The 15,165-nt window shown below is 49.1% G+C and overlaps 1 protein-coding gene across 4 annotated transcripts in view; it reads right to left on the bottom strand.

Annotated features, from left to right (window-relative positions):
- Nucleotides 1-1,502: 1,502 nt before the first annotated feature.
- zmiz1a (zinc finger, MIZ-type containing 1a) overlaps nt 1,503-15,165 on the bottom strand; it is a 94,115-nt gene continuing 80,452 nt past the window's right edge. The window contains exons 1-19 of one of the 4 annotated variants that reach the window (XM_077612689.1): nt 15,060-15,157; nt 10,865-11,000; nt 10,536-10,650; nt 10,225-10,469; nt 9,516-9,717; nt 9,151-9,432; nt 8,895-9,074; nt 8,752-8,820; nt 8,513-8,678; nt 7,856-7,997; nt 7,536-7,746; nt 7,334-7,439; nt 6,346-6,506; nt 6,198-6,265; nt 5,198-5,266; nt 4,838-5,130; nt 4,125-4,327; nt 2,875-3,144; nt 1,503-2,087 (exon numbers count right to left, since the gene is read on the bottom strand). In XM_077612689.1, the coding sequence (XP_077468815.1) occupies nt 1,980-2,087; nt 2,875-3,144; nt 4,125-4,327; nt 4,838-5,130; nt 5,198-5,266; nt 6,198-6,265; nt 6,346-6,506; nt 7,334-7,439; nt 7,536-7,746; nt 7,856-7,997; nt 8,513-8,678; nt 8,752-8,820; nt 8,895-9,074; nt 9,151-9,432; nt 9,516-9,717; nt 10,225-10,469; nt 10,536-10,650; nt 10,865-10,908 (2,934 nt within the window). In that variant the 5' untranslated portion in view covers nt 10,909-11,000; nt 15,060-15,157 and the 3' untranslated portion in view covers nt 1,503-1,979. Of the gene's footprint in view, nt 2,088-2,874; nt 3,145-4,124; nt 4,328-4,837; nt 5,131-5,197; nt 5,267-6,197; nt 6,266-6,345; nt 6,507-7,333; nt 7,440-7,535; nt 7,747-7,855; nt 7,998-8,512; nt 8,679-8,751; nt 8,821-8,894; nt 9,075-9,150; nt 9,433-9,515; nt 9,718-10,224; nt 10,470-10,535; nt 10,651-10,864; nt 11,001-12,724; nt 12,798-14,707; nt 14,986-15,059; nt 15,158-15,165 lie in introns of those variants that run through there. The other 3 variants (XM_077612688.1, XM_077612687.1, XM_077612686.1) reach the window with 3 other exon arrangements.

The following is a 15,165-nucleotide window of genomic DNA, read 5'->3' as shown; positions in this document are numbered from 1 at the left end:
TCTGTGTGTGTGTGTCTGTGTGTGTGTCTGTGTGTGTGTGTCTGTGTGTGTGTGTGTCTGTCTGTGTCTGTGTGTGTGTCTGTGTGTGTGTCTGTGTGTGTCTGTGTGTGTGTGTCTGTGTGTCTGTGTGTGTCTGTGTGTGTCTGTGTGTGTCTGTGTGTGTCTGTGTGTGTGTGTCTGTGTGTCTGTGTGTGTCTGTGTGTGTCTGTGTGTGTCTGTGTGTGTCTGTGTGTGTCTGTGTGTGTGTGTGTGTGTGTGTATGTGTGTGTATGTGTGTGTGTGTGTGTGTGTGTGTGTGTGTGTGTGTGTGTGTGTGTGTGTGTGTGTGGTGGGACACAGTACGGTGTCTACTGGAGCGGAATAGATGGGCACAGCACTGCACAGAATTCACAAAGAAGCGTATATACAAGAGTTGTGCACGCACACGCAAGGACACGTTTGCTTTTGAAGAGTCAAAACAGGACAAAATTGCTCGGAAAAACAAATAAAAATGACCAAGGATTTAAAAACGACAGCGGGGGTGCTCAATACGTCAATTGATGTTTATGTTTTTGATGGAAAGAGCCGTAAATAATTGATGTTTTGCATGACACCGGACATTTGGTCGACCGGACGTTTGGTCGACCGGACGTTTGGTCGACCGGACGTTTGGTAGAACGGACGCTTGTTAGAACGGACGTTTGGTAGAACGAACGTTTGGTTACCGGGTTCGCTCGCTGTCAAATTATGATAGAGTTTACTGTTGATATTTTGATATTAGATATTTAGATATTAAACTCACTCTCTCATGATTATAATTTTGAGAGCTGGTTTCAACAGTAACAACCTGGCGACCAAACGCCCATTCTACCAAACGTCCGTTCTACCAAACGTCCGTTGTACCAAACGTCCGGTCGACCAAACGTCCGGTCGACCAAATGTCCGGTCGACCAAACGTCTTTCGACGAAACGTCCAAGTACCGAATTTATCGTCTAGTGCGATGATTAAAAACTCATTATGCTTGTATCATGACAATAAAAACATTCAATTCAATTCAATGATATATGTCTTTTCTGATGCATTTTAGGGCTGGTGCGAATTATAGTCCGGAAAATACTATCGCAAAACGGGAACTGGGAAGTCGCTAGAAATATGAAATACATACATTAGTGCTGAGCTTGGTCGGTGGGTGGGGAAAAAAATTCTTGAGGTTGAAAAGAAGATCTTGGAGCAAAAAAAGTCAGCACACCCCTGTCGTAAAGCAATAAATAGAAAGAAGACAAATGAACGGGATGCGTTGGCACAATTGCAAAAAAACAAACAAACAAAAAAAAGTCTTAAGATTATAAATACAGCATCTGCGGAGTGGAGGAAGAGCATTTTCGCGGGCGGATGTGCAACGGACTCGTCCTTTTTGCCGCGGGCACTCTAGGAAGGGGTCGGGGTCAAAGGTCACAGCCATGGCCGCCGTCTCGGAAGAACACGTTTGGATAACGGACAAAAACACACACACACACACGCGCACACATAAAAGACGTTGTTTTGTTTTGTTTTCTCCTACAAAAGCCAAATCATGCTTGAATTAAAAGAAAATAAAAAGAGCTTTTCATGGTTTCCTGGCTTTTGTCATTTACATGTGATGATGATGATGATAATAATAATAGCTGCACGCTTGATTATGTATCGCAGATATGTATCGCCACCGTATACATATGCGGGATTTCGCCGTTTTCGTGGCCGCGGATGCTGTTGGTGGAATCTTTACATTTTAAAAAGGAAGTGCAGGGATGAGCGGTCTCGGCGCCCGTCCGTCCTTTTTTTCTTTTTCGTTTTTCTTTCTTTCTTTCTTTGTTTTGTCCCACGCGGCACATCTCCTAGAAAGATAGTGTGCACGTGTGCGCGGCGCGGGATACAGTCTCAAGTGTCAAAAGTGGGCGACGTGTCTGTGGACGGGACGGGACGGTCAAACGCGTCCCCCCGTGAGGTGAGTGGGAGGGGCTTAGTTGTTCTCAAAGAGGGAGAGAAGGTCGTCGTTGCTGTTGGCCGGCAGGTCGGGAGGATCCAGGTACGAGAGGAGCTCGTCCGGGTTGGCCAGCTCGGGAAGCAGCTGTGGAGGAGATGGCCACGCCCACAAAACAACAAAAAGCCCACCAGTCAGAGTCAGAGTTGCTAAAAGTAGCGCCAATTCTATGTATACTGTATTCACGCAAATTCACTATTCATTCTATACTATGTGACCATATATTATTATTTTTTTTATCTGTGAAAAATTACTTTAGGACATTACTGGACTTAAGAGTAGTTAAGTGAAACTACCTTTCGTTTTTCTATTGTATATGTATGAATAACTGTATTTTCCGGACTATAAGTCGCCATTTTGGGCCTGGCGACTAATACTCAAGTGGCTTTTTTAGGCTATAGTTATCTGAAAAAGTGTTATTATCACTGTTTTCATAAAGTAGACTGATTTTTCTTGTTTAAAACATAACGAAAAAAAACATTTTTTTTGTTCGTGTCTAAAATGTCATCACATACGAATTTTTTTAATTAAAATTACGCAGGTATGTTTAGCATCAAGAAATGAGGCAGTGCCGTTTTACACTTACACTGACATTTAAAGCTAAGCTAAGCTTAATACTTTTAAAACTTATTTCATCCGTTTATGTCATGTGACCTCCAACTCAGTTCCATTATATAAAAAAAAAAAACAATCCCCTAAATTGGGATATACATATAGCTATGTAAAATCTGAACAAAGTGCATTTCATTTCATGTTAAATAGGAGTCATAACTAAAAACGTGAAATATAAACAAGCGCTTCACTGCCGCTCTACGGGTTTCACCCGCCCGTGTCAAAATCTCCTAAAATGTATGAAAAGGTCTCGCGCACTTACATCCAACGAAGGTTCGGGCATGTCCGGGCCGTCTGACGAAGGGTTAAAGGTCAGATCGGCGTGCGGGTGAGCGTTTTGGCCGGGTGGCTGCGGCGGCGGCTGCGGTGGCGGCGGATGGCGAGACGGCTGCGACGACGGGCCGCCGTGATGCGAGGGGGGCCCCGACGGGCCGCCGTGATGCAAAGACGGCCCCGATTGGCCGGCGGCGGGGTGCGGAGAAGCGCGCATGCCGGGCTGCATTGCGTTATGGGACGGATCGGGGTGGGACATCTGCGGGGGGGAAGTGGGTGGATTGCGTGGAGGCAGAGGGGAAAAGTGAAATGAGTCCCGGCATGAATCATGTCAAACGGGCCTTGAAAAATTAAGAAAGAAATTAAAATGAAGCTGTGATGAGCACAGTTTGCGGCACGTGCGGCCTCAATCCGGAAAAAAACCAAAAAAATCTGTCTTCTGCCAGATCAAAATGTTGTCAAATTGTCCTCCCGCTGTCATCTCATCGCGCTAACGTTACTCAGAAAATAAATGCTTATGGAAAAGCATATTTTGATGCAAAAAATGACAAATGGTGTTAGCGTGCAAGCGCAGAACTGCAAAGTAGCCCGTTCTGATGGGTAGCAAAATATGACAGAAGACTGGCCCGCCTTCCAGTTTCTATTGGCCCGCAGCAAATGACAATATCAAGGAATATGGCCCGGCCCGCACAAGAAGCTTGATGTCAGCCTACATTGAACTTCCCATTTTTAACACTAGGGGGGCAATGGTGACCAAAACGACACCTCGCCTTTAGCCGAGGGGTCAAAACCTTACTAAATGATGAAATAAATGTCGAAAGCTGGGTTGAATTTTAGTATTTAGTTTCACAAAAATGAATTTTGACAAAATTTTATTACAGTATTTAAAAAAAAAAATACAGAATATACCTTTGAGTTATTTTTACTAGCTTGTAGCAATGTAGCATCTACCCCATTGACTTCCACTGACATCCAATCCATTTCAAGCAGGAATGCAGGGATATCACGGATGTCTCACGGCCAATGACGGCAACGGACGTCCAATCCACTTTCACTAGCGATTAATAGCTTTCAGCCCTCCCAGTTGAAATGGATTGGACGTCCATCACCGCCACTTAGTGAGTTCAAATTGAAACTACATTCTTAAAGCCAATCTCTTTTCTCCGATCGTCTATTTACCAAACTAAGAAGTCGTTATTGGTTTGTTATTTTTTTAAAGTGTCATCGGTGTTGACTTACAGGGTCGTTCATTCCGTGGTTGAGGGGCTTTTCCTGGGAGAGAAGACCACTCGACCCATCGGGCGGGTGCGAAAGTTGCGGACCGTGGATGAAGTCACTCATGGGAGGAACACCTCCGCCTCCGCCTCCCCCGCCACCGCCGCCGCCGCCAGACGGGTTCCCGTGTGGGAAGTCAAAGTTCCCTTGACTGTGGTAAGGGTTGCCTTCAAGGACCCAAACAAGAAACGGCGTTAGAAACCTCAAGCCTCAAGACATTTCTCCAGCAGAACTATGACAGAATACCCCCCAAAAATCCCCCCAAACGCATACCTGTCAACCTCTGCCGATAACTGCCCTTATAAATGATTATGATTCCCCTTACAAACCCCCAAAAACCTTACAAACACCGTACGAGTCGTACGGTGTTTGTAAGGTTTTTGGGGGGTTTGTAAGGGGAATCATAATCATTTATAAGGGCAGTTATCGGCAGAGGTTGACAGGTATGCAAACGGTGTATCATTTTACAGTAATCAACTTATTTTTCATGTTTGTATGTCGCGTAAACAATGTGACATTGCAGGGAAACAAAGAGTTGAGAGAAATTTGACCAAAAACGGATTGGTTGACCTTTATCTTTGATTCACTAGCGTGAAGGTGGAATGTAGCGCCCCCTAGTGATCGTATTGGTGGTCTTACTCATTCACGCGGTGAGACTTAAAAGACTTTTTCATCACCTGGCCCCGGGTAATCGGCTCCGTTCCCGCTCGGGTGATGGCTGGGATGGTGCGAGTGATAAGGGCCGGGTCCGGGACCGGGACCGGGACCGGGACCGTGGCCCGGTCCGCTTCCGGGCCCCAGCTGGGCGATCATCTCCATCACGTTGGGCATGGTCATCTGGCTGGGGCTCATGGTCTTGAAGCGCTTGGCCAAGGGTCCGTCGGGGTCTTCTTTGATATGCATTTCCGACTTGATGGCCACGGGTCGCCAACTGCACGTCGGGTCGATGGTGACTTCCTCGAACTCGGAACTGAATTGGAATTGGTTTCAGGTCAATCTTGGTGGACTAGGCACCCTTTCCCCCCTTTCAAACTCACTTTTGGATGGCGTTCAGGATCCCCCACATGTACTGATCCACTTCGAGGCCTTCTAGTAATGCGGTTTTACTGCAACAGAGCAAAATGTCGTTGAGACAGAAGCTTTTATTGGCTGCATATCATTATCGAATTAAATTAAATTTAGACTGGGGCAGCCAACGCATTTGTTCCTACACAATAAACTTTTTGTATATATTTGGCGGATCGGAGGCCCAATGCGGCAAATCTGCAATCATTGTCAGGTATTACTGTGCATGTAACGGTACACGGTCGATTGGTCGCCGGTCTTTTGGTCGCCCGGAAGGTAAGTGATAATTACCATTTAAATCGTTGCTCAAATTCCCTAAATACAAACTGCAAATTACGATTTAGTCATACTTAATGCCCTACAAACTGCAAATGACTATTTAGTCATACTTAATGCCCTATTAATTATTAGGCTAAAGAAAAGCTCCAAATTTCCCGGACTTTGATTGTTTTTTGTTGGAGAACTTGTTGAGACCCTGAGTGACGTCACTTCTTAAAGGGCCAACGCACGTACATACAAACTCTTCTACACTCACACGTCGGCTATTGTTGGCTTTTATTGATGCGTAGACCGTGTTGTTTTACCTTGTTTTGTCGCCGCTCTTTTGGTCGTCGGTCTTTTGGTCGTCGGTCTTTTGGTCGTCAGTCTTTTGGTCGTCGGTCTTTTCGTCGTCGGTCTTTTGCGCGCCCGTTGTTGCGGTCGGGGCGACCAAAAGACGGCGACCAAAAGACGGCGACCAAAAGACGGCGACCAAAAGACGGCGACCAAAAGACGGCGACCAAAAGACGGCGACCAAAAGACGGCGACCAAAAGACGGCGACCAAAAGACGGCGACCAAAAGATGGCGACCAAAAGATCGGCGACCAAAAGATCGGCGACCAAAAGATCGGCGACCAATCGACCGCACACGGCATATAGCGTAGCCCAGGTCTAATTTTGAAACGTTAAAATGTGAAAAAGATGTGGACCTACTTGCAAACAGGACACCTCCACGTGCCTCTCTCACAGTTGAGCTGCAGGTAAGACTCCAGGTCGAAGCACTGCCAACATGACAAAAGACACGGCGACCGCTCGTTAACCAGAGCCAACTTGGTAAAAGCGGCTTTTGACGTCCACCGACCTGCACGTGTTTACAGTCGTGCCCTCGCGCCGGCAGTTGAATGCGTCGGAAGGTGACGGGACACTTGAGGGACACTTTAATGGCCGTCTGCTCCACGCCGTCTTCCCCGTTGAGAGCGGCGCTGCTCGCCGAGGCCGCCACGCTGCTGAAGTTTCTTTTGACTAGGACAGAAAATTCACAACTTTATTCATTTTCTGAACGGCTTATCTTCCCTCACGGGGGTTACGGGGGCTGCTGGAGGCTATCTCGGCTAACTACGCTAACAATAACTTGTTCTCATTTTGAAATTTCCTTCCAAACTTCAATTCAAATGTCAAGGTTTGACATCTTTTTGTGAAGGAGTGTGTTGAAAATGTAAGGAGCTAGCCGCTAGCTCAGGGGTAGGGAACCTATGGCTCGGGAGCCATATGTCGCTCTTTCCATACGTGCGTATGGCTCTCCACTAACCTGTCAGGTAAAATATGCATACCTGTCAACCTCTGCCGATAACTGCCCTTATAAATGATTATGATTCCCCTTACAACCCCCCAAAAAACCTTACAAACACCGTACGAGTTGTACGGTGTTTGTAAGGTTTTTGGGGGGTTTGTAAGGGGAATCATAATCATTTATAAGGGCAGTTATCGGCAGAGGTTGACAGGTATGAATATGGAAATCACTGGTGAGAGAGCTGAGTCCCGAACGCACTAATATGAGCGTCACTGTGGCGTTGACACTACCTCTACCACCACTTTAATCATAATTTTGTGTTTTATTACTCTTCTGCATGCAAGATCTCATTAATACTGATTTATTAGCAACAGCATAACAATGTTGTCAAAAGAATTCAGAGACTTTTTGTACTTTAAAAGTGGTGAAATGACAAAAAAAAACACTTCATGTATTTTGACTTTTCAATTCAAGAAATAACATTAGAAAATATGAATTGTTTATGGCTCTCTCTGTCAAAAAGGTTCCCGACCCCTGCGCTAGCTCCTGGAGATCTTACTTTTGGTAATGCAGTGTTCTGCGGGGAGGAGCCTCTTCTTGAGGAGCCCCTGGAGGACGGAACGCACCGATGGTCGGTGGACCAGCTGCAGGACAAACAGATGCGACTGCAAAGACACAGGCACAAACAAAACGGTGTGAAAGGCGCCACGTTGGGTGGCGTTGGTTCGACGGCGTTTCGATGGCCGGCGCGTCGCACTCACGCAGCAGCAGGCCGTGACGGTGATCTGGATGGTGTTCCTCCCCGGCTGGCACACGTGTTTGAGGTGCAGGGGCTTGTGGGAGGTCTTGTTGTCGCCCCGCTCGATGGTGAGGGGCGTGGCGTTGACGCTGACCTGGACCGACGCCGGCCAGTTGGTGTTCATCTGCCTGTCCTCGTGGTGATAGCACTTGAACTGCAGTTCCAGGTCCGACCTGCGGAGGAGACGCTCTGGGATATTCGCCACTTCGGATGGACCAACATTTAGGCGCCACCGCGGGCGAGACTCCCACGGGGAGACGGGGCGCTACGGGTGGACTTTACCTCCACATGAGGGTCTGGTGGACGGAGGGCCGCAGGTGGAAGACGTGGTTGCTGACGGCCAGGTTGTGCTCCAGGCGGAAGGGCTCCAGCACCACGCCGTCTCTCACCGGGAACGTTAGCCGTAGCTCCTCGGTGCTAATGGCTGAAAATAAAGGTGATCGAAAAAAAAATAATTCCGCAATTTTACATGGCGCCATTCTTCAAAATTCATGTGAAACAATCTTTAACTGGTGGCTGCACTTTCCCTCCCGTCCACTAGTTGACAGCGGTGGACAGTCACATTTCAAATTTGACTCCGATGAGAAAATGAAAAAGAAAACCTTAGTTTTATGCCCTTTCAGATTTAGAAAAGTCACAATTATCTTCCTAAAGTGTAGAATCAGGACAAAAAAAATCCCGAATACGGGATGAATAAAGTTATCCAATCCAATCCAAAACGGGATTGAATCGTGATCTGTGAATCGTCATACGAATGCTATCGCCAGATAAGAGGCAATTCGCACCCTTACTATTTGCACTCACTCATTTTAGCAAATATTAGATGAGATAACTTTATTCATCCCGTATTCGGGAAATTTCACTGTCACAGTAGCAAGAGGGTGAGAATACAGACACAGAAAAAGACATTTTAGACAGAAATAAATGTGGTGCACTCACATGGAGGGGGTGGAAGCGCTGTCATATTTGGTTTCATGTCAGGTGGAAAAGGGGGTTTCACGTCCTGGTTCGGCGACAGGTACGGAGGGATGCTACTTCCCGGCGTCATGGGTGGCGTGGGGTTGCCGGGTACTGGTGAGTGCGGGTAATTAACAGGCCTAGGGGGCTGCCCACGCAGTAAACCGGTCAACTACTACAATCCCGTTCCCGTAAATATGGCTGAACCGGTTGCAACTTACCCCATTCCCTTGGGCGTAGGAGTAGCCTCCGCTCGAGAAGTTAGCGCTCTGCCCGTTAAACGCTTCTTGCTGCAAAGAAATAGACACGGTTGAACGAAGAGCGCCCTCTGCTGACGGCAATCGTAACGGGAGCGGAACCAGACCTTGTAATACTGGCCCACGGGCATGCCGGGCGGGTACTGTCCTTGCACCTGCTGCACGGGCATCCTCTGCCCCGGGTAGTTGGGCGAGGGCAAAGGTCGAGAGGCGTTGGGGGTGGGGTGGTACTGGCCCTGCTGAGGCGGGAACTGACCGTTGGGACCGTACTGTCCGCCGTAGCCGGTCTAAGAGAGGGGGGAAGGTCCCGGCAATGAGGGGACCTCGGTGGCACGGTGGAAAACGCGAAGGGCGTTCGCTTACCTCGCCGGGGTACGGCCGCTTCATCGCCTGCATGGGGACGCCCGGCCGAGGCCCCCCAGGGTAGCCTTGCTGGGGCAGCCGCTGAGCGTGAGCGCCGAAGGGTCCCATTCCCGGCGTCCGGGACGGATTCATGCCCATGGGCGGCCCGCTCATGCCGGGGTTGTTCATCCCCGAAGCCATGGCGGCGGGATTCATCCCCCCGGGGGGTCCTCGCGAGCCGGGCTGGTTGATGAACTGACTATTGTAGGTCTGAGCGTGACCCATCTGGAAGGGCGAACACATCTGGGGGCGGGGACACAACGTGGCAGCGTCATACCCCCATTTGCAGCGTTCCGCGTGTACGGAGCCAACTGAGAAGCCAGTACCTGCCCATACTGGTTCATGTCTTTGTTCTGGGTCTCCTGGAGCGCCGCCACGGTGGCCGTCGCCGTAGCGGTCGCCGTGGCGGCGGCGGCGGCAACGGCTGCCGCGGCCGCCGCGGCCGCCGGTTGCGTGAAATCCCCCGTCGGACGAGCGTGGGAGGACATGCCCATGCCTCCGGGAGGGGGATTCGGACCTCCAGAGTAACTGGAACACGGATTTTAGAAAAGACAGTTCATTGACGATTTACAAATACGTCTTTACCAAACTACTGCGTACGCATTTTGTATCCAAACTACACAAAATGCACAAATCGGTTCTGGTTCCAGACAGGAGGCAAGACCCGATTTTTTGCAAAGCTTGCCATCTTTTATAGGCCGAGCCCATTCCAATGAAAACATGCTCTCTTTCGTCATCGTTTTGGCCAAAACGCTTTGTCCGATATCTTTCTCGGTAGGTCAGCCCGACTCCTGCTCATGTAAACATAAGATGCTATCTGCGACTCACGGGCGCCACGATATTACGAGAAAAAAAACAGCAATGTTATTTTTTCAGCAATTTACATGAAAAAGTTTTCGTTCATGGCTGGCTATTTTAACTTAGCATGACGATTCAAATCTCGCTCTGGTTTCGGGTAGCAATCGATTGCAGTGTTTGTTTTGGTTTGCATTACGGGCCGTATCGAAGGATCGGGGCCGGCGTGTCCTTACTTACCCGCCGCCGTAGCCTCCGGGTCCCCCGGGCCCCCCTGGTCCACCGGGGTATCCGGGCCTGCCGTACATCCCCTGTTGCATGTACTGCTGGTTGGGGCCCCCTTTGCTGGGAAACGGCTGCTGCTGCTGCTGGCCGGCGAACTGAGGAGAGTTGAGCCCCCCGGCGCCGGCCGACATCCCCGAGGCCATGGGGTTACCCCCGGGGTTCATGGGGTTATTGCTGTTGGCCATGGGGTTCCCGTGAACCTGGGCAGGAGAGGCGCGTTGCCGTTATCTGAACCGAGTCGAGTCGAGCGGAGGGGAGGGACCTACCTGGCTCTGGGAAGTATTGGTGACGCCCCACACCGTTGTAACCACGGACAAGGACCCGGGAGGCTGGTTAGTACCTTGTTGCCAGGGGACCGAGTCGTAGGGATAAGAGCCATCGCTGGAGAACAGAGCACAGCGACCTGACGTTACTGGCGCTTTGGACTAGCGCCTCCTCGTAAGAGAACAACTGATGAAGGTATCGCTGAACACAGCCTGCACGAGTATCTTAAATGGTCGTGTTCAATTTCTCAGCTATCTATTTTGGAAAATCCTTTTGGATTCTCTGGTCGCCTGTTAACCGCCGCGTGGGACTTGCCACGGGTCACACTGACCTGTGCGTGAGGCCGGCCTTCATGGTGTTCATGCCGGGCTGCATGGGTACTTTTCCCTGCGACTCGTTCTGCCGGTTCTTCTGGTGACGCAGCAGGAGGAGACGACCCAGCTCCTCGCACCACGACGACAGCAGAGCTGGGGAGACAACGGGCGCGAGGTTCAAGGGACCGACCGTCAGGTACGCGGCGCCGTCAACAAACGGCCCGTTCGTGCACAATCAAATGCTTTTATTTCAGGGGATGGCACTCGCCCCGGAACCTGAAAACCTAACAGGAAGTCACCCACAAATGCCCCAAAACCAGGGGGAGCGAATGAACTCCCGGTCAAGCAGCCAGTACATTAACTTTTTGGCCCCAAATCAACTGAAACCTAGTTAGCGTGGCCACGGCCCAGCGAACCACGCTGACTTTACCACCTCTGTCAGCGACCTATCAAATCGGGTGAGCGACAACCAAGAAAGAAATAGAAAAGACAGAAAGAGAGGACCAAGGCTCCCAATTTCGGAGGAATTATTCCAGTTAGATTCCAGCTAAGCGATTTCATTTCGGGTCCCAGCTGGTCTCATGTTCAAGACCGACCGAGAAGAAAGCGAATGCAGTAATACCTCGTCTATGGGGGCAATAGGTGAGGAAGCCCCATGTGTTTATATGGTGCCCATTTTGTATTATTTGGACTTTTAAAAGCCTTTTTTCGACTATTATTAGTACACACAGCCCTCTTGAGGCCAGTAAAATAATGTCCAAGTGTGACTTGCATTTTTCTCATCCAACCGGATACCAAACAGTTTCGGGATGAAGTGACGACTCCAAAAAGTGTCGAAAAGTGGACCAAGCCACGAACGTCAAGCTAACAATTGAATCCTCTTCTTTGCAGCTCTGATTGACATCACACAGGAAATGCCTTTGCACAAACACGGCCGGAAGCATTTAGCACTCGTTAGCCATCACTTTTTTTTCTCCGCTTTCCTCCCACGCCCGCCCCCAAAAACACATGCTAGGCTAGGTAAATTGCTTAACCCTAGCTATGATTGCTTGTCCTTTGTCTCCTCGTGCCCTGTGATTGGCTGGTCACTAATTAATAGGGTCAAAGGTCACCCGGCATAGGCTCCAGCAACTCCATTGTGAGGATAAACAGTCCCGAATGAATGAATATTCATTTTGGAATCAGACTAGCATGGACAGAATGTTATCGAAAAAAGCGGGGCTTGCACCCGGACCCCGTTTACAATATTTACCGCCGCGTTTAGGTCGAAGGGCATGCGGCTCTCTCGTCTCGGAGCTGATAAACACAGACAAAAGGGGGAAAAAAAAAGAAAAGGCTACATGGAAAATGTGCAGCAAACATACAACGCAGCCCAGAGAGACGATGCGTGGGATGATGAAAGGAAACATCCGTCAAAAGATTGCCAGGTAAATCTACGCCGTGTGGGCGCTAAATATTATGCAAAATGGAGGGGTAATAAAATCCCGCGGACGAGGCTAAGGGGGAGGGAGTCATGCGTTTTTTTGTTTTTTTTGCGGGAATATGATGGAAGCCAGTTCAGCGGTGATAGCCCCGCCCTCATCATGCCCCGCCTCCTCTCTTCTCAGCCGTCAGATGAGAGGATGGGATTGGGATGACGTGATCTACGCCTTTTAAAGATGGCATCGGCGGGACTTTGGTAGAGAATTTGTGACCTTTGTGACCTCTGGCAGGAGACCTGGCACAGAGGGGGAGGATGGGTGGATGGATGGAGGGATGGAGGGTCGGTTTTTGGGGGGGTTTGATGCTAGACAGAGAACAGGTGGCGAGGGAGGATCCCCTCCGGTTTATGTCACAAGGCAAGAGATGCTGCAGCCAGGAAGAGAAAGTAGCTCTACCTGAGTCAGTCTGACATCTCCTGCAGCTGCTGCTTTCTGTGGGGTTACAATTGCACATTTTTAAATGGGGCACAGGGACACCACGGAGACCCACACATCACAATTTGACAAAAAAATGGGGCCCCTGCGCACTAGCTACGACTTGGTGTCGACCCACTAGCACTGGTGAAGTGTTTACTTCATGTGCATGAAAATGTGCAGGGAACTTAGAAAGTAGACCCTGGTACACTAAGGTGAACACCCGGATTACACCTTGACACCCTCACAAATGACCACCTGACCTGAAAATACACCAGCTTGCTAGTTATTTGCAGCTAGCCATAGCTGTAACAAAGACAGGTCGCTGGAAGTAAATATAAAGTTCGGGTTTGTGCGCCGAGGTCAATGTTTTTTTTCATTCTTGTCACGTCTGGGGTTCGGAAGGATGCAGATCGGGATGAAAACACCAACGCTTCGCGCTACAGGGGTGACGTGGAAGCCATTTGACGTTCCCATTTCCGTATGGCTAAGCTGCGCTCGCTAGCTTTACCGCGTCAACAAGAATCCTGCGAGCAAAAGCCGACAACAATGGGAAGCCTCTGGATTGACTTCTCGCCAAAGGAGAAGAAATGCAGTTTTTTTCACGAAGCGACAGACTGACTGCGAAGAAAAGTGCGGAGGAAAGTGTTTTTTTTGTGTCTAGAGTTGTTTTGATGACGGTAGATATTTACTTAGCCTACAGGGCAAACTCTATTTATTGACTCGCGGCGCATGCTTGGTGAGTCAAGTTTGACGGAAACACGACCTTTAAGATGCTTATCTTAAAACTTTTGCAACAGCTTTTGCAACAAACGGCGGATCTCAAGTGTACCACTATCGAGTGACCCCGTTCGGGTACCGGGTTTCGGGTGGGGTGCACTTTCAACTGGTCGCTGGGCAATTAAAATTCACGCGTATGGACAATTTAGATTCTTCAATCAACCTAACGTGGACATTTCTGGAATGTAGCAAGTAAAATGCTCCAGAACAGATTCGAACCAGAACTTGGGAAATGTCAAGCCTAAAGATACTTCAACACTTCAACATACGTTTGAGCAAAAAAGCCAAAAATAAGACCCCGGCGTACAAAATAACAATCCGAGAGGTCTTTATGTCCAGCAAGTAAACACCAGCATATTTCAGCAGCGAGAAGACCAATCGAGAAGCTCTTATCAGTCCCCAACAGCCGCCACTAAATTCCCACTCCAAAGAAATATCGCATGGCTAATTACTGTAGACGCAGTCATGTTACTTATCTCCAGGACCACCACTCGCTTGTTCCTTCAAGGAAATCACAGGGGGTGCCGGAAAAATTTCGATGGTCGTGATTAACATGTGATGAGGCGCAAGAGAAGATGAGGCTAGAAAAAGAGGAGTCGTTGAGACACAGAGTTGCACCCTCGCGGTAGGCTGTCATTGGTCACCGGCTCAATCCAGACATTGTCACAATGAGCACCTGTCCTCGAGGTGGGAGGACGGCGCCGAGAATGGAGGGCGAGGCCATGATTCGCCCGCGAAAACAAGCGCGTCAGAATGTTACGGGCGAGTCGGCAGGTGGCCAAAACGCAAGGATTCATTCTCTCATTGATACTCATTGAACTCATCGACATTCCTTGATTAGCAACAGCTTAACAATGTTGTCAAAATAATTCAGAGACTTTTTGTACTTAATTTGTAACAGGCCTAAAAAAAATAGCACATTTTCATGTGTTTTGACTTTTAAATTGTGATTATGGCTCTCAAGGAATAATATTTGAAAATAGGAATTGTTTATGGTTCTCTCTTTAAAAAAGGTTCCCGACCCCAACTCTATGGGGTTCAAGTCTGAAGAGCAACATATACTTATTTGAAATAGCTAACTAGCATTTAAAAATGCCAAAATGAGAGTTCTACAGCTAAATATTTCACTCAAACTTGCACATTGCTTTGTATCAAACAATCTTTCAAAATAAAACGAGTGAGTACCTGCTCATTTCTAGTCAACCCAAGCAAAAGTCCACTCCGAAAATGACCCCTCGACCGGCAAGCCTTCCCGAACGAGTGCTCCAACGGCACCTGGACGGAAAGTATGACCCCGGGTCGGCATGTAGGCCAACCCGCGGTCAGCTAATCCCTTCTGATCCCGCCTTTTCTTGCCCCGTCATAGTATCATCTCGCAGTTACGGACTCCCTCGCAAGCGTAACGAGCGCAGATCGACCCTTCCCTACTGAGTCTACGAATCCAGCCAATCGGGGAGAAACGAGTGACGGCGGCGGCGGAAGCGGAATCCCCCGCTAACCCCGCTCCCCGCGGAAAAGACGGCGATAAGTGACTTACCCCCAGCCCAACGGCAGCCCCGCGCATGTTATCCCATTCAAGTCGGCGCGCAACGTGTCTCCGGTCCAAACTCTCCGAGCGTTGACCGCTTCCTGCGCCTTATCGC

This window comes from Stigmatopora argus, chromosome 11 (genome assembly GCF_051989625.1).
Source record: "Stigmatopora argus isolate UIUO_Sarg chromosome 11, RoL_Sarg_1.0, whole genome shotgun sequence".
Classification (NCBI taxonomy): domain Eukaryota; kingdom Metazoa; phylum Chordata; class Actinopteri; order Syngnathiformes; family Syngnathidae; genus Stigmatopora; species Stigmatopora argus.
This window is presented reverse-complemented; position numbering and strand designations above follow the sequence as displayed.